This window comes from Coregonus clupeaformis, chromosome 4, assembly GCF_020615455.1.
Source record: "Coregonus clupeaformis isolate EN_2021a chromosome 4, ASM2061545v1, whole genome shotgun sequence".
NCBI classification, from domain to species: domain Eukaryota; kingdom Metazoa; phylum Chordata; class Actinopteri; order Salmoniformes; family Salmonidae; genus Coregonus; species Coregonus clupeaformis.
In genome coordinates this window covers 5,889,701-5,916,230 of record NC_059195.1, presented here as the reverse complement: position 1 = coordinate 5,916,230, position 26,530 = coordinate 5,889,701, and the positions used below count along the sequence as shown (strand labels likewise).

General features: G+C 40.2%; 1 protein-coding gene across 1 annotated transcript in view; it reads right to left on the bottom strand.

Moving 5' to 3' along the window:
* Positions 1–13,722: 13,722 nt before the first annotated feature.
* The window catches only part of LOC121555632 (ly6/PLAUR domain-containing protein 1-like), a 45,652-nt gene continuing 32,844 nt past the window's right edge, over positions 13,723–26,530 (bottom strand). The window contains exon 3 of the mRNA XM_041869463.1: positions 13,723–15,241. Coding sequence (XP_041725397.1) covers positions 14,985–15,241 — 257 coding nt within the window. The 3' untranslated portion in view covers positions 13,723–14,984. The remainder of the gene's footprint in view (positions 15,242–26,530) is intronic.

Below are 26,530 nucleotides of genomic sequence, written 5' to 3'. Positions count from 1 at the left end.
CTGATGTACTGGCCTGTCTCCTGGTAGCGCCTCCATGCTCTGGACACTACGCTGACAGACACAGCAAACCTTCTTGCCACAGCTCGCATTGATGTGCCATCCTGGATGAGCTGCACTACCTGAGCCACTTGTGTGGGTTGTAGACTCCGTCTCATGCTACCACTAGAGTGAAAGCACCGCCAGCATTCAAAAGTGACCAAAACATCAGCCAGGAAGCATAGGAACTGAGAAGTGGTCTGTGGTCACCACCTGCAGAACCACTTCTTTATTGGGGGTGTCTTGCTAATTGCCTATAATTTCCACCTGTTGTCTATTCCATTTGCACAACAGCATGTGAAATGTATTGTCAATCAGTGTTGCTTCCTAAGTGGACAGTTTGATTTCACAGAAGTGTGATTGACTTGGAGTTACATTGTGTTGTTTAAGTGTTCCCTTTATTTTTTTGAGCAGTGTATATAAAGAATGATAGTAAAAAGCTCTGGAGTACTTTTAATGAAATTCTAGGCAAAAAAGCAAACTGGGCACCATCCTTCATTGAGGCAGATGGCTTGTTAATATGAATATTCTTTGATATTGCCTACCACTTTAAGAACTTTTTTGTTGAAAAGATTAGCAAACATAGGCATGACATGCAAACAACAAATGCTGAGCCTTCATATTCATGCATAATGGACCAAATAATGAAAGACGAGCACTGTAGTTTTGAGTTCCACAATTTGTGTGTGGAAGAGGGAATTTTCTTCATCCTATCTATAAATAAGGACAAACCACCTGGTACCGACAACCTGGATGGTAAATTGCTGAGGTTAGTAGCGGAATAAATTGTGACTCCTGTTTGCTACATGTATTTCTCTCCAGTAGGTTTACCAAAACATTCAAGGGCCATTTTCTCAAATGTGAGGTTACAAGTTTATCAACTTTCAAAGCAGAATTACTTTCCCATTGTTCCTCAACTGTAGTGTATGATATACCATTTTCTAGCTCTGAGTCTCTACTTTTATCCAATGTAAAAACACAATAAAAAATTTTACTACACAAGACCGAATTTAGCCGGTCAGTCACAATTGATAGTAAGAAGATTATTTGGAGCAGTTCTGTTAGACTTCAGTGCAGCTTTTGATGTCATTGATCATAACCTATTGCTGAAAAAAATATGTAGGTGTTATGGATTTGCATCCTCTGCCTTATTATGGATTGAGAGTTACCTATCTAATAGAACACAGAGGCATTTTGTTATGGAAGCCTCTCTAATGCAATTTCAGTTGAGTGTGATGTTCTGCAGGACAGCCAGCTAGGGCCATTATTGTTTTCTGTTTTTACTAATGACCTTCCACTGACCTTGAATAAAGCCTGTGTGTCTATGTACGCTGACGACTCAACAGTATACACGTCGGTTGCAACAGTAAAATAAATAACTGACACTGTTAACAGAGCTCCAGTCAGTTTTAGAATGGGTAACTAAAAATAGGCTGGTGCTAAATATCTCAAAAACTAGAAGCAATCACTCGCTCAATGCTAAACCTCATTTAGATCTATTATTGAATAATGTGGCGATTGAACAAGTTGAGGAGACTAAACTGCTGGGTGTAACCCTAGATAGCAAGCGGTCATGGTCAAAACATATATACTCAATGGTTGCTAAAATGGGAAGAGGTCGGTCCATGATAGGGCATTGCTCTGCCTTCTTGACATCTCAGTCGACCAGACATTAGGTCCCTATTTTTGCCACCTGGACTACTGCCCAGCTGTGTGGTCATGTGCGGCAAAGAGGGACATAGGTAAATTGCAGTTGGTCCAGAACAAAGCAGCACGTATTGCACTTCGATGTACATGGAGGGCAAGTGTCAGTGACATGGCATGTAGAGGTAAACCGGATGGACATCATGAAAATGATTGGAGAGGTTGAGGGTAGAGGACGTTCAGGAGTAAAAACGAACAAAATAGAATTATTGTAAAATTGACTGTGTCCATAAAATGTAAATAGTATGTACAGTTGAAGTCGGAAGATTACATACACTTAGGTTGGAGTCATTAAAACTTGTTTTTCAACCACTCCACAAATTTCTTGTTAACAAATTATAGTTTTGGCAAGTCGGATAGGACATCTACTTTGTGCATGACACAAGTAATTTTTCCAACAATTGTTTACAGACAGATTATTTCACTTATAATTCGCTGTATCATAATTCTAGTGGGTAAGAAGTTTACATACACTAAGTTGACTTTGCCTTTAAACAGCTTGGAAAATTCCAGAAAATTATGTCATGGCTTTAGAAGCTTCTGATAGGCTAATTGACATCATTTGAGTCAATTGGAGGTGTACCTTTGGATGTATTTCGAAGCCTACCTTCAAACTCAGTTTCTCTTTGCTTGAGATCATGGAAAAATCCAAAGAAATCAGCCAAGACCTCAGAAAATTAATTGTAGACCTCCACAAGTCTGGTTCATCCTTGGGAGCAATTTCCATATGCCTGAAGGTACCACGTTAATTTGTACAAACAATAGTACGCAAGTATAAACACCATGGGACCACACAGCAGCTCAGGAAGGAGATGTGTTCTGTCTCCTACAGATGAACATACTTTGGTGCAAAACAATCCCAGAACAACAGCAAAGGACCTTGTGAAGATGCTGGAGGAAACAGGTTGGAACCAAAAATCTCAAATTTAGACTCCAGACCAAAGGACAAATTTCTACCGGTCTAATGTATATTACTCATGTTTCTTGGCCAAAGCAGGTCTCTTCTTCTTATTGGTGTCATTTGGTAGTGGTTTCTTTGCAGCAATTCAACCATGAAGGCCTGTGACTTGAACTCTGTGAAGCATTTATTTGGGCTGCAATTTCTGAGGCTGGTAACTCTAATGAACTTATCCTCTGCAGTAGAGGTAACTCTGGGTCTTCCATTCCTGTGGTGGTCCTCATGAGAGCCAGTTTCATCATAGCGCTTGATGGTTTTTGCGACTGCACTTGAAGAAACTTTCAAAGTTCTTGACATTTTCCGGAATGACTGACCTTCATGTCTTAAAGTAATGATGGACTTTCATTTCTATTTCTCTTTGCTTATTTGAGTTGTTCTTGCCATAATATGGACTTGGTCTTTTACCAAATAGGGATATCTTCTGTATACCCCCCCTCCTATCTTGTCACAACACAACTGATTGGCTCAAATGCATTATGAAGGAAATAAATTCCACAAATTAACTCTTAAGAAGGCACACCTGTTAATTGATTTGGTTGAGAGAATGCCAAGAGTGTGCAAAGCTGTCATCAAGGCAAAGGCTGGCTATTTGAAGAATCTAAAATATATTATATTTTGCTTTGTTTAACACTTTTTTGGTTACTACATGATTCCATGTGTGTTATTTCATAGTTTTGATGTCTTCACTATTATTCTACAATGTAAAAAAATAAAGAAAAATCCTTGAATAAGTAGGTGTTTCCAAAGTTTTGACTGGTACTGTGTATGTATATATATATATATATATATATATATATATATACACACACACACACACACACACACAGTGGGGAGAACAAGTATTTGATACACAGCTGATTTTGCAGGTTTTCCTACTTACAAAGCATGTAGAGGTATGTAATTTTTATCATAGGTACACTTCAACTGTGAGAGACGGAATCTAAAAATTCCAGAAAATCACATTGTATGATTTAAGTAATTCATTTGCATTTCATTGCATGACATACAGTGGAGAAAAAAGTATTTAGTCAGCCACCAATTGTGCAAGTTCTCCCACTTAAAAAGATGAGAGAGGCCTGTAATTTTCATCATAGGTACACGTCAACTATGACAGACAAAATGAGAAAAAAAATATCCAGAAAATCACATTGTAGGATTTTTAATGAATTTATTTGCAAATATGGTGGAAAATAAGTATTTGGTCAATAACAAAAGTTTCTCAATACTTTGTTATATACCCTTTGTTGGCAATGACACAGGTCAAACGTTTTCTGTAAGTCTTCACAAGGTTTTCACACACTGTTGCTGGTATTTTGGCCCATTCCTCCATGCAGATCTCCTCTAGAGCAGTGATGTTTTGGGGATGTCGCTGGGCAACACAGACTTTCAACTCCCTCCAAAGATTTTCTATGGGGTTGAGATCTGGAGACTGGCTAGGCCACTCCAGGACCTTGAAATGCTTCTTACGAAGCCACTCCTTCGTTGCCCGGGCGGTGTGTTTGGGATCATTGTCATGCTGAAAGACCCAGCCATGTTTCATCTTCAATGCCCTTGCTGATGGAAGGAGGTTTTCACTCAAAATCTCACGATACATGGCCCCATTCATTCTTTCCTTTACACGGATCAGTCGTCCTGGTCCCTTTGCAGAAAAACAGCCCCAAAGCATGATGTTTCCACCCCCATGCTTCACAGTAGGTATGGTGTTCTTTGGATACAACTCAGCATTCTTTGTCCTCCAAACACGACGAGTTGAGTTTTTACCAAAAAGTTATATTTTGGTTTCATCTGACCATATGACATTCTCCCAATCCTCTTCTGGATCATCCAAATGCACTCTAGCAAACTTCAGACGGGCCTGGACATGTACTGACTTAAGCAGGGAGACACGTCTGGCACTGCAGGATTTGAGTCCCTGGCGGCGTAGTGTGTTACTGATGGTAGGCTTTGTTACTTTGGTCCCAGCTCTCTGCAGGTCATTCACTAGGTCCCCCCGTGTGGTTCTGGGATTTTTGCTCACCGTTCTTGTGATCATTTTGACCCCACGGGGTGAGATCTTGCGTGGAGCCCCAGATCGAGGGAGATTATCAGTGGTCTTGTATGTCTTCATTTCGTAATAATTGCTCCCACAGTTGATTTCTTCAAACCAAGCTGCTTACCTATTGCAGATTCAGTCTTCCCAGCCTGGTGTAGGTCTACAATTTTGTTTCTGGTGTCCTTTGACAGCTCTTTGGTCTTGGCCATAGTGGAGTTTGGAGTGTGACTGTTTGAGGTTGTGGACAAGTTCAAACCGGTGCCATTAATACAGGTAACGAGTGGAGGACAGAGGAGACTCTTAAAGAAGAAGTTACAGGTCTGTGAGAGCCAAAATCTTGCTTGTTTGTAGGTGACCAAATACTTATTTTCCACCATAATTTGCAAATAATTTCATTAAAAATCCTACAATGTGATTTTCTGGAGAGAAAAAATCTCAATTTGTCTGTCATAGTTGACGTGTACCTATGATGAAAATTACAGGCCTCTCTCATCTTTTTAAGTGGGAGAATTTGCACAATTGGTGGCTGACTAAATACTTTTTTTCCCCACTGTAAGTATCAGAAAAGCAGAACTTAATATTTGGTATAGAAACCTTTGTTTGCAATTACAGAGATCATACGTTTCCTGTAGGTCTTGACCAGGTTTGCACACACTGCAGCAGGGATTTTGGCCCACTCCTCCATACAGACCTTCTCCAGATCCTTCAGGTTTCGGGGCTGTCGCTGGGCAATACGGACTTTCAGCTCCCTCCAAAGATTTTCTATTGGGTTCAGGTCTGGAGACTGGCTAGGCCACTCCAGGACCTTGAGATGCTTCTTACGGAGTCACTCCATAGTTGCCCTGGCTGTGTGTTTCGGGTCGTTGTCATGCTGGAAGACCCAGCCACGACCCATCTTCAATGCTCTTACTGAGGGAAGGAGGTTGTTGGCCAAGATCTCGCGATACATTTCCCCATCCATCCTCCCCTCAATACGGTGCAGTCATCCTGTCCCCTTTGCAGAAAAGCATCCCCAAAGAATGATGTTTCCACCTCCATGCTTCACGGTTGGGATGGTGTTCTTGGGGTTGTACTCGTCCTTCTTCTTCCTCTAAACATGGCGAGTGGAGTTTAGACCAAAAAGCTCTATTTTTGTCTCATCAGACCACATGACCTTCTCCCATTCCTCCTCTGGATCATCCAGATGGTCATTGGCAAACTTCAGACGGGCCTGGACATGCGCTGGCTTGAGCAGGGGGACCTTGCGTGCACTGCAGGATTTTAATCCATGACGGCGTAGTGTGTTACTAATGGTTTTCTTTGAGACTGTGGTCCTAGCTCTCTTCAGGTCATTGACCAGGTCCTGCCGTGAAGTTCTGGGCTGATCCCTCACCTTCCTCATGATCATTGATGCCCCACGAGGGGAGATCTTGCATGGAGCCCCAGACCAAGGGTGACTGGCCGTCATCTTGAACTTCTTCCATTTTCTAATAATTGCGCTAACAATTGTTGCCTTCTCACCAAGCTGCTTGCCTATTGTCTGTAAAGTCCATGGAGAATAAGAGCACTTCCTCCCAGCTGCCCACTGCACTGAGGCTAGGAAACACTATCACCACCGATAAATCTACAATAATCGAGAATTTCAACAAGCATTTCGCTACGGCTGGCCATGCTTTCCACCTGGCTACCACTACCCCGGCCACCAGCTCTGCACCCTCCGCTGCAACTTGCCCATGCCCCCCCCCCCGCTTCTCCTTCACACAAATCCAGACAGCTGATGTTCTGAAAGAGCTGCAAAATCTGGACCCCTACAAATCATCTGGGCTAGACAATCTGGACCCTTTCTTTCTAAAACTAGGCGCCGAAATTGTCGCAACCCCCTATTACTAGCCTGTTCAACCTCTCTTTCGTAACGTCTGAGATCCCCAGAGATTGGAAAGCTGCCGCGGTCATCCCCCCTCTTCAAAGGGGGTGACACTCTAGATCCAAACTGTTACAGACCCATATCCATCCTGCCCTGCCTTTCAAAAGTTTTTGAAAGCCAAGTTAACAAACAGATCACCGACCATTTCGAATCCCACCGTACCTTCTCCGCTATGCAATCCGGTTTCCGAGCTGGTCATGGGTGCACTTCAGCCACGCTCAAGGTCCTAAACGATATTATAACCGCGATCGATAATAGACAGTACTGTGCAGCCGTTTTCATTGACCTGGCCATGGCTTTCGACTCTGTCAAACACCGCATTCTTATTGGCAGACTAAATAGCCTTGGTTTCTCAAATGACTGCCTCGCCTGGTTCACCAACTACTTCTCAGATAGAGTTCAATGTGTCAAATCGGAGGGCCTGTTGTCTGGACCTATGGCAGTCTCTATGGGGGTGCCACAGGGTTCAAATCTTGGGCGGTCTCTTTTCTCTGTGTATATCAATGATGTCGCTCTTGCTGCTGGTGACTCTCAGATCCACCTCTACACAGACGACACCATTTTGTATACATCTGGCCCTTCATTGGACACTGTGTTAACAAACCTCCAAACGAGCTTCAATGCCATACAACACTCCTTCAGTAGCCTCCAACTGCTCTTAAACACTAGTAAAACTAAATGCATGCTCTTCAACCGAACGCTGCTTGCACCCGCCCACCCGACTAGAATCACTACTCTCGACGGGTCTGACCTAGAGTATGTGGACAACTACAAATACCTAGGTGTCTGGTTAGACTGTAAACTCTCCTTCCAGACTCACATTAAGAATCTCCAATCCAAAGTTAAATCTAGAATCGGTTTCCTATTTCGCAACAAAGCCTCCTTCACTCATGCTGCCAAACATGCCCTCGTAAAACTGACTATCCTACCGATCCTTGACTTCGGCAATGTCATTTACAAAATAGCCTCCAACACTCTACTCAGCAAATTGGATGTAGTCTATCACAGTGCCATCCGTTTTGTCTCCAAAGCCCCATATACTACCCACCACTGTGACCTGTACGCTCTTGTTGGCTGGTCCTCACTACATATTCGTCGCCAAACCCACTGGCTCCAGGTCATCTATAAATCACTGCTAGGCAAATCCCCGCCTTATCTTAGCTCACTGGTCACCATAGCAACACCCACCCGTAGTATGCGCTCCAGCAGGTATATCTCACTGGTCATCCCCAAAGCCAACACCTCCTTTGGCCGCCATTCCTTCCAGTTCTCTGCTGCCAATGACTGGAACAAATTGCAAAAATCTCTGAAGCTGGAGACACTTATCTCCCCTAACTAACTTTAAGCATCAGTTGTCAGAGCACCTTACCGATCACTGCACCTGTACACAGCCCATCTGAAATTAGCCCGCCCAACTACCTCATCCCTATATTGTTATTTATTTTGCTCATTTGTACCCCAGTATCTCTATTTGCACATCATCTCTTGCACATCTATCATTCCAGTGTTAATACTAATTGTAATTATTTTGCACTATAGCCTATTTATTGCCTTACCTCCATAACTTGCTACATTTGCACACACTGTATATATTTTTTTTTTCTGTTGTATTTTTGACTTTGTTTTGTTTTACCCCATATGTAACTCTGTGTTGTTGTTTTTATCGCACTGCTTTGCATTATCTTGGCCAGGTCGCAGTTGTAAATGAGAACTTGTTCTCAACTGGCTTACCTGGTTAAATAAAGGTGAAAAAAAAAAAAAAAAAAAAAAAAAGATTGTCCTGTAGCCCATCCCAGCCTTGTGCAGGTCTACAATTTTATCCCTGATGTCCTTACACAGCTCTCTGGTCTTGGCCATTGTGGAGAGGTTGGAGTCTGTTTGATTGAGTGTGTGGACAGGTGTCTTTTATACAGGTAACGAGTACAAACAGGTGCAGTTAACAGGTAATGAGTGGAGAACAGGTCTGTGAGAGCTGGAATTCTTCCTGGTTGGTAGGTGATCAAATACTTATGTTATGCAATAAAATGCAAATGAATTACTTAAAAATCACACAAATGTGATTTTCTGGATTTTTGATAAACATTACAGACCTCTACATGCTTTGTAAGTAGGAAAACCTGCAAAATCGGCAGTGTATCAAATACTTGTTCTCCCACTGTATATTTACAAAAAAACATATGGGGGATTGGAGGTGATGCAGACAATTACATTGATGGAAGTTCAAATCTATCTGCAGTATTAAAGCTGATCTACCCCCCTTAAAAAAAAAACAACAAAAAAACATTTAAAGTGTCAGTGACATGCACGTCAATCTCTCCTGGCTCAAAGTTGAGGAGAAATTGACTGTATCACTATTGGTCTTTGTGCAAGGTTTTGATGTGTTGAAGGTGCCGAACTGTCTGTTCAAGCAGTTAGCACACAGTTCGGACACGCAACCAGAGGTCTCTTCATAGTCCCCAGGTCCAGAACAGAGGCTGGGAAACGCACAGTATTAAATAGAGCCATAACTACATGGAACTCTCTGCCACCCCAGGTAACTCAAGCTAGCAATAAAACAAGAAAAAAAACAGATAAAAGAACACCTTACTGCACAAAGGGGACTGTGAAGAGACTCAACCATTTTATATATTTTGTATTTTAATTTGAACTGTATTATGTATTATGTACTGATATGTAGTTCAGTCCTTGGCTAATAATGTTCTGTACTATGTAATGTTTCATGTGGACACCAGGAAGAGAAGCTGCTGCTTTTGCAGCGGCTAATGGGGATCCTAATAAATACAAAATACCAATCTAAAATCGTCTAAGAAAGTATTTTTTTAACATCCTTCGTTGGGCTGGATGTGTCAATGTGTAGTTCATACATGCATGCATAATCTATGAGGAGAATTACTGTTTTATCTCAATTAGCCACAAAATCCCTAGTTTGAAAGCGGCTGTTTTCATGAAGCTGTGCCACACCTTTTCCCGTACATTTCCCCCCACGTGGGCCAGCCCCCTAGCAATTCGAGTTCTAGCCAATGAGCTTCAGCCCCTTGCATTTGAGTGACAAGAGGGCCTACCCAGGGTTATCCAATGAGGTTGCAGGGTGGGCCCAACGGCTCAGTGGACACATCAGAAAGAGACCACTTTTGGCTCATGAGTGCTAATTTCAGAACTACTGGCTAAAAAGTATACAAAAGTACCAGAAAATCTCTTTAAAGCACAGCCAAATTGAAATGGATGGTTATTTTTTTTTTTATGTGTCACCCAAATGTCTATCACTGCTCTTTCAAACATTTAAAAGCACATGAAAGTTCAGAATGGAATACAATGTCAGATATCTGTTTTTTTATGGAATAAATGCCTACGTTACCTTGGAAATAATGGATGACGTCCGCCTCGTCCCTTTGCGGAGTTCATTTTTTCAAGGCAATGTACAGAACGGTGGCATTTATCCCACTTGTACCACAGTTGCCAAAGAAAACAATATGAAAGCACACATTTACCGGTATAAATACTTTTTTATTTATTTATATTTTTATAAGCAAATTCATACTTTCTCATCTTTTAGTTGCTAGAAACGCGATGCAGTCATTCGTTCGATATTTGTGGATGCGACCCAGTCGTTCGTTCTTTATGTTCCGTTGCCATGCTCAGTGGCAACGTTCTTATCCCTTGCTTGCAACCTCTTCAGCCAGAAAAAAATTACAGTTTATTCCGTTCCGTTTGTTTAAGCTTTTTATCCTGCTTATACCACAATTGCCAAAGAAAACAATACTATAAGCACACATTTACCAGTAGAAATAAAACATTTTCATTGATATTTTCATTTATATAAGCAAATTCATACTTTCATCTTTTGGTTGCTAAAGATGCGACCCAGTCGTTTGTTCAATTAGTTTTATATTTATGGATGCAACCCAGTCGTTCGTTCTTTATGTTCCGTTGCCATGCTCGCTGGCAACGTTCTTATCCCTTGCTTGCTAGCTAGCCCGCTAGCTATGGCTAACACAGTCACAACCTCTGCAGCCAGAATAATAGCAAAGTAGCTGTTTTCTATTGACATTCATTTGGATACATCCATAACAATGAGCTGATAATGCCCGATTTTGCCTGGCATAGCTAGAAAAGTTTGCCTTCTCTTCAGGACACTTGACACTGTTCATTTGAGGAGATCACGTTGCATATCAAACACTGGGCTAGAAGCTAGCAAAATAGTTTGTTGCTAGCAAACCTGCAAATATGACAACCAAATTCAAAAATATCAGTTGCTGAAAACAGCTGGTCAAACTAGAAACATGGGAGGATTTGACAACATAGCGCCACTTGCGTCATGACTGCAACAGTAGGGACCAGAGAAATTCATGTTCATCATTCACCACGTTAGGTCATCTGATGCTCAAAACAATGTCGCTGCAAAAACAAAAGTAATGCTAGCTAGCTATGTTTTTTTCGTCGTTGGACCTGCGTTCACAATGTATCCAATTTTGGTTTGTGTGGTTGTTGGTTTAGCTTTCTGTAACTTTGTAGGCGCTTATTGTGTCATGATCGCAGGGTGTCCCGACATCTTTTCCAACTGTCCTGTTATCTTGTTTTAATGTCCATTCTAGAATGCCATTCTAGCCAATCAGAAATGACTATTCAACAATGCTGTGGTACAAAACAGATGAATGTGTCATCACTGTGCTTCATCTAATAGCAGAACCATGATTGCAGTTGAGGTTAAATTAAAAGTTAATAGCGCAAGTGATCATTGTCCTTCGAGATTCTCTGCAGATTATTACAGAAATTGTGAAGATCTCCACAGAACTGCGACGACCTATGCATGCTATCTTGAACATGCACACTTTATGTGATTACATAAGAAGAAATTAATAGTTTGAGTAACCTCAAAATGTGTCCATGGATGTGTTACTCACTTTAAGGTTGAATGTTACATTAGTTTGTAAGATAGTCTTAACTTTAGACTATTTACTGTATTACAAAAGTAATATTCAATTGTGTTTGGTTGACAACACAACCAAATATCAACATTTAAAGGAGATGCATCTACTGCTTAAATAGTACCATCTGAGCCACTGGCTTAATCCCATTCTTTAACTTTTGTTTTTGGTTGCGTTAATCCAACAAATCATTTGTTAACTTGTCGACAAGTTAGTAGCTATTTATTGAATTTCAAAAGTGATATTGAATTGTGTTTTGATGTCAATGCAACCAAATATCAACATTTGAAGGAGCTGCATCTTCTGCTTGGATAGTACCATCTGTGCCACTGATAGTCTGGCTTTAATTCCAGTTTGTCTACAAATGAATACTTGATATGTTGAATTCATGTCTCCATCTCAACCAAAAATGTAAGTTAAAGAATAGGACTAAATCAAATCAAACTTTAAATGCACTTTAAATAAAGTTTTATTTGATTTAGTGCTATTCTTTAACTGTTGATTTTTGGTTGCACTGACAACCAAACACAATTAAATATCACTAACCAAACACAATTAAATATCACTAAATATCATTCAATTTGAAAATCAACCAGAACTTGAAACCCTAGGCCTATTGTATTGTTTATTTTTATTGTATTGTTTATTTTTAGTTGAATTCTGGGTTGAATTGAAACAATAGCTGTTAATGACTTTGCAAATGCTATATAGGCCTAAATAGCATCATTGATGATATGAGTGACAAAGTATGGTCACATTTCATTTGCTCTGTTAAACCTACCCTTTGGAATGACTTCAATAGCAACAGTGAATCTATTTAGTTTTTTAGTGGAGTTCTCGTAACAATCATTCTCACGATAGCACATTGGTAATAGTCAGCGACAAATATCATAGCTAAGCAGGGTTAAAACCCTGGATGGGATACCAAAGGGTAGCTGTAGATGGATCAATTCTCCAGTAGGAGGTGCTGCCCAGCCTATAGTTTTTTTCTGATAGTGGATATAACGTTGAAGATTTTAAGTTGTTTTATACGGCAAGGTTTGTCTATGCTGAAATGTGGTTACCATGACATAATCCTGTGGTTGAAATTACACCCTTAAAACAACAGTTTACATTAATGACCTTTTTCAAATCCAATGTATTTGCCAAGCAGATTCCACATCACAATACATTGACAAATTACGTTGAAACATTGATTCAACCAGTTTGTGCCCAGTGCGAGGCTACTGTCCCAATAACCTCGACTTGTCCACAGCCGTACAAATAAATATTCAGAGTATCTCTCCCATCCATAAAAAAAGTCACCACACAAACGAGCAGAGTATCTGGTGTGTGTGCAAAATAAAATTATTGCACAGTATAAATAAAAACAGTAGACAGTAAAAACAGAAGCAGGTTAAGTTACAGAGTAGGCTACAAAGCGTATCTCCGAATGGCGCAATGCATTATCCAAACAGGTCTGGACAGGTTTGTTCTTTACGCATGGATGCTTACATACGTTGTCTTTATATTATTGTAATCTTGTCTTGTAAATAAACTTGAGTAAAGACCTAAACATTACCAACAGGAAAAAAAGTGACATGCTGGGAGGACGACGTGGTGTACTTTCCTCCAAATCATTGATCATTGATAATTCGCTAACTGAACCTCAATAACCTACTTTAGGCACTACGACTGTACCTACTGTGGGCACATGGTCACATTATGAAAATGCATGGATAAAAGCGGCAATCGATAAAAAGTGCAAAGGAGCACGCATGCAATGCAAATGGCTAAAAGTAGCCTAAAGTGTCCTTTATATTGAAGCCTACATTAGCCTATATTGGACAGTGGCCTCACTCATGCTTACAGAAAGCTATGCGCCTTTACACATCAGTTTCGACATTTTTTGCACTTTATTGATAGCTGCAAAATACCCCCAAGCCATACGACTGCTGAACAATTAATGAAATGGCTACCCGGACTATTTGGATTGACCCCCACCCCCACCCATATTGCCTCAACTAACATTGACTCTGTACCGGTACCCCCTGTATATAGCCTCGTTATTGTTATTTTATAGTGTTACTTTTTTTTTTTTTTTTTACTTTTGTTTATTTAGTGAATATTTTATGAACTCTTATTTTCTTAAAACTGCATTATTGGTTAAGGGCTCGTAAGTAAGCATTTCACGGTAAGGTCTAGACCTGTTGTATTCAGCGCAGGTGACAAATACAATTTGATTTGATAAGAGGGGCTTAATATGCTTCTTGGCTTCGGTTATGAAGTAGAATTTATGTGGTGAGTCAATACAGTCAAGAATGACTTCTAGGTGACCGTGAAAGTTGAACCAAAGGAGAGCCACTAAGCTGTCTTCTGTATTACAGTATTCAATCAATCGGAGAGGGATACAGTGTGTCCCACGGCAACAATCTGTCACAAGCTGATTTGTAAGTGAGGTGCCTCTACAGACTAAAGACGTGAGGAGTCTAACATATTACATGCAGTCGAAGCACAGTCAGGATAATTTTTTACCAATTTCATCTCGTACTGTACATTGGAAAAGCTGGAACATTGAAAAATCTTCGTATTTGAAGTGTTAATTAGAGTGATTTCTTTCCTTGACATGAGATAAACACTTCTCCATACTGTAACTCATTATCACATTCACTTAACTGAAAACTACTTGCTCAACATTGTTCATCATGACTTGGTGACTGCATTGTAAATTGTGTCCAAAGTATACTTTTCCATTGATTTGCATGGCATCCATAACTGACCACTTACAGACTCGACGACTTCCTAAAATGGATGCCGTAATTTAAAAAATGGTCAGTTAGTTTTGGTTGGTTTATTTGGGTTTTTGTTCATCTTATGTGTCTGTAGTCCAGTTCACTTTTATAGCGCGATTGACAATTAGAGACAATGTTCCCGCTGTCACAGAGACTCAATTGGAAATTACCTTAACATTTCTACACGTGCAATCTTTAGCGCTTCAGCGATACAGATTGAATAGAGCCCTTACTGTACAAATATTCCTCGTCCAGTTCATCTACAAATATACATATCACCTTGTAGTGCCCTCAGTTGGCCAGTCAATGTGTCAATCAGTGATGTCAATGTAAAGATCAGCCCCATAGAGTCCACAGAAAAAAAGTGACCTGTTGGAAGTGACGTCACTCCATGGCCACTTCACTTCCACTGACTTTATAAACATATTTGGGAGGTTCCTTCAGAACCTTTCTTCAATCAATGTCCTTTGACCTTTAGTTGCTGTCCTTATTAGGACATCATCTAAATACGGTGTCCATATTAGGACAGTGTCATACATCCATTGAAGATATAGACACCATACAGGCAGGATAACCTTTCACTGAAACACAGGCTCAAAAGCCTCAAAAGCTGGACCACAGTCTTGATGAGACCAAACCAGCCAATCATAGCCTCTCAGTTGAATATGGAGTGTGGGCGCATGAGGAAGGGAAGAAAAAGGAGGGAAAGGCTGTGTAGCAGGCTTAGAGATGAGGCGGCAGAGGGAACTCTGTTTCTGGAACTCTGTTTCTTCTGACGGGGTCCATTACAGAGGGGTGTGTTGCAGCAGCTGATGCACACAGAGTAGAGCTTCCCTGTGCAGAACTGCTGGTAGCCAGATGAGGCGATGAGGCAGGCCCCAGACGAGGCACAGGACTTGCGGTAGTGCTTCCCTGGAACAAGAACAGAAACGTGGCCATTAGATGCTGTATGCGCTACACAGGTGTAGTGCTGCCAGAGCGTGGGGGAGCAGCACTCCCTCACTTTTTTCAATTTGAGGATACACAGAGCTGGTAAAACTATTTCTGGAAATTTTTGATCAATTCTAAATAAATGCTATTTAAAGGGAAACTTCACTATAGTCATTACTAAATTAATATTATTACTTTTTTGTCATAAACATAAAAATGATCCAAACCACAACCTAGAACGAGCACATTTTCATTTCACTGGTAGAATCGAGAAGTTTCGACTTCCTGTGTATTTGGCTGCTCATAGTGAACCACAAAGTCCGGCATTCATAACGAATGCAGATACCGCCTGCTAGGTAGAGGGAGCGTGGCCACAAACTTGGATGATGCAGTTGTTTACTTCGAACGACCAACACATTAATCTCATAACTTCTCTAGGCAAAATTGTTTTGAAAACGTTTTGTTTTTCTCTAACTTTTGTCATCATGCCTATGTGATGTTCTGTGTCTGGCAGTGCTAATTACAAACAAGCGTGAAAATGAGTTATTTTCAGCATTCTACCTACCAGAGATTTACCCCGATGCTGCCAGTGGCTTGCAGCTATCACGAATGACCCTGCAATGTTCATGATACCGGGCTCTTGAAAGATTTTGTAAAATATTTTGTCAGGATGAATTTGCTACAGATACTCTGCTGTAGTATAATCATATTGTGAGAGGACAGTGCTTATCTTTTAGACCTCAATGTACATTTAGACCTGTGGCATACAATGTAGGAAAGACAATTTGCTGAATCAGACTGATACTTATGGGGGAATAACCAGTGTTAACAGTAAATGCAAAGCAAAGCATGAAATGCAAGAATAGGGAGAGGCCTAAAACGCAGTGGCGACCCGTCATTCAGGGCTCTGCCCCACCTGTTTTGAGCTCCACCCGTTTAGCTATAAATAAATACATATTTTTTATAATTTTTTTTGCCTGTTTTGCATGTTATTTTGGCATTAATACGTGTCACATATCAGTTTGCAAACATCGGAGAAAAAAAATCATTGAGTTAATAAAGCCGCATACAAACATGGTCTCTTTTTTGCTTTCTTGAGTAAGGCAGCTCCAAAATGCAGGTGTTTCAGCCTAGCTCAGTGCTTTCTGAGGTAGTGGGGCAGCCAGCAGAAAATACGGAGCGTAGGGGTTGGTAATGTTCTCTAGTTGCGCCGTGATTGGCTCCGTGTTCTGTCACTCATGGGGACACTACGTCACCGCAAAATCTACGGGGAGAGCTAAAAAATTCAAGCCATAGAGTTACATTAGAAGTGCCCATCCAAGAAGGCTCAAGGTCTTTGGCCACAGATCAAAAGGACGTCAAATCACGTTATATCTACAGTAGCTTTGATTGGACTGATCATGTCAACATTATACTTTCAAAATCTTAGCTAGCAGTCATCATCATGAATCAAGTCGACAATCTACTGGCAAATCATTTTCAATCCTTGTCATATGAAGAGAAATTATGAAGAGAAATTATAGATAAAATGTATCGGTGCTCATCAGCCATTGGACATAAACATTACACAACAAGTTGGAAATCGCAAATGAGTGGTTTGGAAGGAATCAGTATATTAACTGAAAGCATTGCAAAGCAATCACTAGCCTGGTATTCAGTGGAGTGGATGTGTGGTCAACGTCTGGGTTTAAGGGTCTCTTTTCCAAGTTTAAAAGGATAAACATTCAACATTGGCCATGCTATCAATCCAGCATGATTTCTGCCGCTTTCAAAACAACTGGAAACTCGGAACTCTCAGACTTCAGTGAGTTCAAGACAACTGGGAAAAAACTAGCTCCGACTGGGAAAATAGGTTTTGAACGGTCATCCAACTCGGAATTCCAAGTCGGGAACTCAGGCCTCTTTCTAGAGGTCTGACCTGAAGATCACTAAGGTCATGATTCAACCTTTTTTCAGAGTTCCCAGTTTTCTTGAAAGCACCATAAATTCAGATTTTTTATTTATTTCACCTTTATTTAACCAGGTAAGCCAGTTGAGAACAAGTTCTCATTTACAACTGCGACCTGGCCAAGATAAAGCATAGTAGTGTGATAAAAACAACAACACAGAGTTACATATGGGGTAAAAAACATAAAGTCAAAAAATACAACAGAAAAAATATATATACAGTGTGTGCAAATGTAGCAAGTTATGGAGGTAAGGCAATAAATAGGCTATAGTGCAAAATAATTACAATTAGTATTAACACTGGAATGCTAGATGTGCAAGAGATTATGTGCAAATAGAGATACTGGGGTGCAAAAGAGCAAAATACAAAACAATATAGGGATGAGGTAGTTGGGTGGGCTAATTTCAGATGGGCTGTGTACAGGTGCAGTGATCGGTAAGGTGCTCTGACAACTGATGCTTAAAGTTAGTGAGGGAGATAAGAGTCTCCAGCTTCAGAGATTTTTGCAATTCGTTCCGGTCATTGGCAGCAGAGAACTGGAAGGAATGGCGGCCAAAGGAGGTGTTGGCTTTGGGAATGACCAGTGAGATATACCTGCTGGAGCGCAGACTACGGGTGGGTGCTGCTATGGTGACCAATGAGCTAAGATAAGGCGGGGATTTGCCTTGCAGTGATTTATAGATGGCCTGGAGCCAGTGGGTTTGACGACGAACATGTAGTGAGGACCAGCCAACAAGAGCGTACAGGTCACAGTGGTGGGTAGTGTATGGGGCTTTGGAGACAAAACGGATGGCACTGTGATAGACTACATCCAATTTGCTGAGTAGAGTGTTGGAGGCTATTTTGTAAATGACATCGCCGAAGTCAAGGATCGGTAGGATAGTCAGTTTTACGAGGGCATGTTTGGCAGCATGAGTGAAGGAGGCTTTGTTGCGAAATAGGAAGCCGATTCTAGATTTAACTTTGGATTGGAGATTCTTAATGTGAGTCTGGAAGGAGAGTTTACTGTCTAACCAGACACCTAGGTATTTGTAGTTGTCCACATACTCTAGGTCAGACCCGTCGAGAGTGGTGATTCTAGTCGGGTGGGCGGGTGCCAGCAGCGTTCGATTGAAGAGTATGTATTTAGTTTTACTAGTGTTTAAGAGCAGTTGGAGGCTACTGAAGGAGTGTTGTATGGCATTGAAGCTCGTTTGGAGGTTTGTTAACACAGTGTCCAATGAAGGGCCAGATGTATACAAAATGGTGTCGTCTGCATAGAGGTGGATCTGAGAGTCACCAGCAGCAAGAGCGACATCATTGATATACACGGAGAAAAGAGTCGGCCCAATAATTGAACCCTGTGGCACCCCCATAGAGACTGCCATAGGTCCAGACAACAGGCCCTCCGATTTGACACACTGAACTCTATCTGAGAAGTAGTTGGTGAAACAGGCGAGGCAGTCATTTGAGAAACCAAGGCTATTTAGTCTGCCAATAAGAATGCGGTGGTTGACAGAGTCGAAAGCCTTGGCCAGGTCGATGAAGACGGCTGCACAGTACTGTCTATTATCGATCGCGGTTATAATATCGTTTAGGACCTTGAGCGTGGCTGAAGTGCACCCATGACCAGCTCGGAAACCGGATTGCATAGCGGAGAAGGTACGGTGGGATTCGAAATGGTCGGTGATCTGTTTGTTAACTTGGCTTTCAAATACTTTCGAAAGGCAGGGCAGGATGGATATAGGTCTGTAACAGTTTGGATCTAGAGTGTCACCCCCTTTGAAGAGGGGGATGACCGCGGCAGCTTTCCAATCTCTGGGGATCTCAGACGTTACGTAAGAGAGGTTGAACAGACTAGTAATAGGGGTTGCGACAATTTCGGCGGCTAGTTTTAGAAAGAAAGGGTCCAGATTGTCTAGCCCAGCTGATTTGTAGGGGTCCAGATTTTGCAGCTCTTTCAGAACATCAGCTGTCTGAATTTGTGTGAAGGAGAAGCGGGGGGGCATGGGCAAGTTGCAGCGGAGGGTGCAGAGTTAGTGGCCGGGGTAGTGGTAGCCAGGTGGAAAGCATGGCCAGCCGTAGCAAAATGCTTGTTGAAATTCTCGATTATTGTAGATTTATCGGTGGTGATAGTGTTTCCTAGCCTCAGTGCAGTGGGCAGCTGGGAGGAAGTGCTCTTATTCTCCATGGACTTTACAGTGTCCCAAAACTTTTGTGAGTTAGTGCTACAGGATGTACATTTCTGTTTGAAAAAGTTAGCCTTTGCTTTCCTGACTGCTTGTGTATATTGGTTCCTAACTTCCCTGAAAAGTTGCATATCGCGGGGGCTATTTGATGCTAATGAATGACAGACTTTGATGACAAAAGTTGCCTACGAAGGACCGCTGCACCACCTTCCTGTTCAAGTGAGCACAGCACAACAAGGTGAGTCCAAAAATGTATTATATGTTGCTGCATAAATTATGTAATATGCCGGGAGATATGTATACTATAGCTAAGAAAGTAATACTAAGTGTATGTTGTGTAGTAAGCTGTTAGTAGCCCATGTGCCTCACCCTAATAAATTGGTCCCTTTTCCCCCTTAGCCTACTGTTCTGACTTGGTGGTGGACATGTAGCCTATAGCCTGTTTTAGAGAACTGTCATCATCGAATATTGTAAGAGCTTTCATTGTCTGCTTATATGCCCCCTTTATTTATCCTACGGTTCTGACTTGGTGTACAGGGAGAATACTGTAAGAACGGCCCATGTTCTGAATTCTGTCACTGTACATTTCAAAAGTGCTGAACAAATAGTTATTGACTACGTCTGTCCTAGCTCGCTCATTAATGTCTTAATCGAAATTACGGATTGCCTCTTATCCGCTTGTCATCCCCTTATGCCATAGTTTGTACATCTCAATTGTCAGTAGAAACCACATTTGTTTAAGCAAGTCAGCCATATCAGCAATGTTTTTTTTAAAGGCAGTAAATGAGGCTGAATGAACTGTTTCGCTGCCAGACAAGGCTCCGCTGATAGCCAGGTGTAACAGTGGTAAGGTGTTGGTACTGCTGTTGGGACTGCTGTTGGGACAGCTTTATGTAGGCCCTAACAGTTTGTGGGTACTGTTTGTCACCGTTATAGTCCAATTAATGTAGTTTATTGTTGTGGCTTTGCTGGCAGGCATAAAAAAAAAATCTTTGCCCCACCAAGATTTACATGCTATAAATCGCCACAGCTAACACGCAAAACAATGTCATAAAGAAATTGTTCACAGTTGGCGGCTATTTTTAAAGATACTATTGTAAATCCACTTCTCTCCCCAACTGGTATCAAACAATCAATTCTGAACAGAGGAAGTTTAGCCTACAACATTATGGCTTTGTGGGCTAAAAACAAGGGGAGGGATATCCTACCACGCCACAAAGACTCTGGGTCATCAAACCTGACTCACGTCTTCACAGGAAGAACACATCAGTGTTAGTTACACGCAGAGCTGTCAGGTGGTGGAAAGCTGTGCTTAAATGCAGTGGTGTAAAGTACTTAATTAAAAATACTTTAAAGTACAACTTAAGTAGGTTTTTGGGGTATATGTACTTTACTATTTATATTTTTGACAACTTTAACTTCACTACATTCCTAAAGAAAAATGTACTTTGTACTGCATACATTTCCCTGACACCCAAAAGTACTCGTTACATTTTGAATGCTTGGCAGCACAGGAAAATTGTCATCCCTGGTCATCCCTATTGCCTCTGATCTGGGGGACTTACTAAACACAAGTGCTTCATTTGTAAATTATGTCTGTCTGAGTGTTGGAGTGTGCTCCTGGCTATCCGTATTTTTATTTTTATTTTTTTATAATAATATTTACTAATAAATGGTGCCGTCTGGTTTGCTTAATATAAGGAATTTGAAATGATTTTACTTTTAATACTTAAGTATATTTTAGCAATTACATTTACTTCTGATACTTAAGTACATTTAAAACCAAATACTTTTAGACTTCTACTCAAGTAGTATTTTATTGGGTGACTTTCACTTTCACTTGAGTAATGTTCTATGAAGGTATCTTTACTTTTACTCAAGTATAACTTTTTCCACCACTGCTTAAATGCAAGACAATAGCATTCTCCTTTTCTATGGGGAGACTAGCAAGTAAACAAGGCAATTATCGCATCTGAAATTTGACTTGAAAGAGGCAACAATAGATATTTGTTATTCCAGTACTCACATTCTTTAAAGAGGCATTTTACTCGAAAAACATGTTTTCATTTCCTGTCAGTTCACCATTTATATTGTCTCAAAATAGCGTTATTGTGTACATATGAATATCATTATAGCTACCTATCATTATAGCAGACCTGTGTTTACTTCCCAAAAAAGTCTGTGTCAAAATGTATCATAAGACCTTTTGCTCTTATTTGATTTGAGTTGGTGAGTGACTTATCACAGATGGCTATCAAATAATCTGATCTCCTGAATAGAAAGTATCCTGCAGCTAGACCCAAGATGACCCAGTTTGTTAAAGCCATATTTTTGAAAAACCTGTTGACGTATTTCACACCATTGCATTTAACTCACTGAGAGAATTCCTGTGGTACTTAGTGGCGGCATATTTCGGACTCCAATTCTGCCAAAAGCAGATCATTTGATCTGTCTTTTCATTTTAACTCCTAAGCCCTTGTTGATATGACTGTCACCATTACACAATCTATTGATGAATCACAGTTCATTCTGTCACACACGTTGTTTCCACGTCATTTCTACAAAAAAATGAAATGTGACGACATTGAATCAACGTGGAAAACTGATTTGATTTGCAAAAAGTAAATCAACGTAAATGGAATTTTGTCTTTTCTTTCACCCAACTTTTAACCTAAATCCAATGACATGGTGACATTTTTTGTTTATTTCACTTTGAATTCACGTTAGTTGACAACTCAACCAAATGTATATCAAAACTAGACATTGAACTGATGTCTGTGCCCATAGGGAAACTTCCTTTCAGATGACAATACGTTAGCAAAGACACATTCACATAAAAAACACTGTCTCGCAAACTGACAAATGTTTAATTGAGACTTGAAACTATCCTTACGATGATATATTGAATAAGCTAAATATGAGGAACAATATCATGTTATAAATGGGCTCCCGAGTGGCGCAGCAGTTTAAGGCACTGCATCACAGTGCTTGAGGCGTCACTACAGACCTCCTGGTTCGATTCCAGGCTGTACCACAACCGGCCGTGATTGGGAGTCCCATAGGGCGGCGCACAATTGGCCCAGCGTCGTCCGGGTTTGGCCGGTGTAGGCTGTCATTGTAAATACGAATTTGTTCTTAACTGACTTGCCTAGTTAAATAAAGGTTAAAAAAAAATAAAAAATCTAAACTTCAGCTGCAGAAAAGGATGCTGGGGAATATGCAAATTTTTGTGCACATGCGTTTCTGAAAGTGTACTTTAAATATATTTTGTGGACATTGAAGTTAAATATACTTTTTTGAAAGTATACTTAAGTATATTTTCTTGAGATATGAAAAGGTATACTCTCAGGAAGTATGTTCCTCAGCTGTGCAATAAACAACCGTTATTTTCAACTTTCTCTGCACTCTTCTGAACAGGAATTCAGAATGTACTTCAAGTACTGAAACTACAGTGCCTGCCAAAAGTATTCATACCCCTTGGATTTATTCACATTTTGTTACAAAGTGGGATTAAAATGGATTTAATTGTATTTTTTTTGTCAACAATCTACACAAAATACCCTGTCAAAGTGGAAGATTTCCATATATTTTTGAAAAGATTGATAGAAATCAAATAACTAAAATAGTAATTGCATAAGTATTCAGGTCCCTGAGTCAATACATGCAAGAAACACCGTTGGCAGTGATCACAGCGGTGAATCTTCTTGGGTACGTCTAAGAGCTTTACACACCTGGATTGTGCAATATTAGCCCTTTCTTCTGTTCAAAATTATTCAAGCTCTGTCAAGATGTTGGTGCTCATTGCTACACAGCAATTTTAAAGTTAGCAGATTTAAACTACCAGTTAAAAGTTTGGACACACTTACTCATTCAAGGGTTTTTCTTAATTTTTACATTGTAGAATAATAGTGAAGACATCAAAACTATGAAATAACACATATGGAATCATGTAGTTACCAAAAAAAGTGTTAAACAAATCAAAATATATTTTATATTTGAGATTCTTCAAATAGCCACCCTTTGCCTTGATGAAAGCTTTGCACACTCTTGGCATTCTCTCAACCAGCTTCATGAGGTAGTCACCTGGAATGCATTTCAATTAACAGGTGTGCTTTCTTAAAAGTTAATTTGTGGAATTTCTTACCTTCTTAATGCGTTTAAGCCAATCAGTTGTGTTGTGACAAGGGGGGGAGGAATGGAAGACCCAGAGTTACCTCTGCTGCGAGGATAAGGTCATTAGAGTTACCAGCCTCAGAAATTGCAGCCAAAATTTATGCTTCAGAGTTCAAGTCACAGACACATCTCAACATCAACTGTTCAGAGGGGACTGTGTGAATCAGGCCTTCACAGTCAAATTCCTGCAAAGAAACCACTACTAAAGGACACCAATAAGAAGAGACCTGCTTGGGCCAAGAAACACGAGCAATGGACATTAGACCGGTGGAAAATTGTCCTTTGGTCTGAAGTCAAACCGCCATGTCTTTGTGAGACGCGGTGTGGGTGAACGGATGATCTCCGCCTGTGTAGTTCCCACTGGGTGCTTTGCTGGTGACACTGTCTGTGATTTATTTAGAATTCAAGGCACACTTAACCAGCATGGCTACCACAGCATTCTGCAGCGATACCCCATCCCATCTGATTTGGGTTTAGTGGGATTATCATTTGTTTTTCAACAGGACAATGACCCAACACACCTCCAGGCTGTGTAAGGGCTATTTTACCAAGAAGGAGGGTGATAAAGTACTGCATCAGATGACCTGGCCTCCACAACCCGCCGACCTCAACCCAATTGAGATGGTTTGGGATGAGTTGGATGGCAGAGTGAAGGACAAACAGCAAACAGGTGCTCAGCATATGTGGGAACTCCTTCAAGACTGTTGGAAAAGCATTTCAGGTGAAGCTGGTTGAGAGAATGCCAAGAGTGTGCAAAGCTGTCATCAAGGCATAGGGTGGCTATTTGAAGATTCTCAAATATAAAATATATTTTGATTTGTTTAACACTTTTTTGGTTACTACATGATTCCATATGTGTTATTTCATAGTTTTGATGTCTTCACTATTATTCTACAATGTAGAAAATTGTAAAAATAAAGAAAAAGCCTTCAATGAGTAAGTGTGTCCACACTTTTGAATGGTACTGTAAGTCACAACTATAACTTGGCCACTCCACTTTCTTCTTGGTAAGCAACTCCAGTGTAGATTTGGCCTTGTGTTGTAGGTTACTGTCCTGCTGAAAGGTGAATTCCTCTCCATGTGTCTGTTGTAAAGCAGACTGAAGCAGGTTTTCCTTTAGGATTTTGCCTGTGCTTAGCTCCATCCCGTTTCTTTTTATCTGGAAAAACTCCCCAGTATTTGCCTATGTCAAGCATACTCCATACCATGATGCAGCCACCACCATGCTTGAACATAAGGCGGCAGTTACTCAGTGATGTGTCGTGTTGGATTTGCCCCAAACATAAGGCTTTGCATTCAGGCAAAAATGTTAATTTTTTTGCAGTACATGATGTATGTTTTGGAATATTATGTATATTTGTATTATTAGTTCACTCTGTCATTTCAAATCATTGTGGAGTCACTACAATGTTGTTGATCCATCCTCAGTTCTCCCATCACAGCCATTGAACTCTGTTTTACAATCACCAATGGCTTCATGGTAACATCCCTGAGCAGTTTCATTCCTGTCCTGCAGCTCAGTTCAGAAGGATGACTATCTTTGATGGGTCTGGGTGGTTTAATACATAATCCACACCATAATTATTAACTTGACCATGCTTAAAGAGATAGTCAATGTCTGATTTGATATTGTTACCGATCTACAGTACCAATCACTGCCCTTTTATGAGGCTTTCAAAAGGCTCCCTGGTCTTTGTAGTTGAATCTGTGCTTGAAATTCAACACTTGACTCAGGGACCTTACAGATGTTGTATGCATGGGGGACAGAGGAAGGGTTGATCATTCAAAAATCATGTCAACCACTATTATTTCACACAGAGTCCATGTAACATATTATGTGATTTGTTCAGTTATTTTACTTCTGAACTAATTTAGGCTTGCCTAAACAAAAGGGCTGAATACTTATGCAACTAATAACTAATATTCTTTTTTATTTTTTTACTATTTCTTCCACATTGACATTAGAGTATTTTGAGTTCATTGTTGACAAAGAAATGACAATTAAATCAAATCTCACTTTGTAACACAATACTTTGTGAATAAATCCAAGGGGTATGAATGCTTTTGCAAGTTATTGTATACTTATCGTGTACTTGATCACTCACAAGCAGAGATTCCAAGTGTATTTTGATGGAATATACTAAATTACAATTAGTGTTTGAAATTGAAGTACAGTTTTAATGAGTGGGTTTAAGTTTAATGATATTGAACATAGTATACTAAAAGACTGAAAAACAATTAATATAAAGTACACTTTTAATAAGTGTGTTGAAGTGTAATGGTAGTATACTTAAGATGTACTTTTTTTGTATATCTCATATTTGAAGTATATTATTTGAGTTTCTTGTATATTTAAGTATACTTTATATATTAAAATATACTTTTTTTCACTTAGGATCTAATTGAAAATGAATGGGATTTAATAAAATTGTTTCTGTCTGACGGTTATTTTCCATTTAGTATTGTGTGTCATCAATGTCTAACAGGTTACTGTGTAATGTAATCCTTTCAATGTATAGCCAACAATGTCATATTGCAAGTAGGAACAGTTAGGAACCGGTGATTCGCACAAAATGATCCTTGAGTGGTTCCTAATCTAATTCAAGGAAAACAGTCATGACTCAAAATACATACATAACTCAAATCTGTTTGTATGCGACCATTCAGAAACAACAAAACGTGCACCTCCAAAAGTCTTGACGTCTGTGTTAGTCAAGCCCAATAGACTTCATACATGCCTGAACGTCAAAGTATAAATACTACCGGTGCTAGCAAACCTTTGAGCCTTGTGTCAAAACATATGTTGGTGCCGAGAAAGTGCTCAGCTGACACCTCGTCTCAGAAATCCCATCTAGCATCCCTATTAGTGTGCCATTTCAATCATGGAGTTTACACTGTCATGGTGCCTTTCCTTTATAAAAGTGGTAACTGAGGCGGTGACATGTCATTCCAATTAAAGTTCTTTGTCCACATATTTGTCAT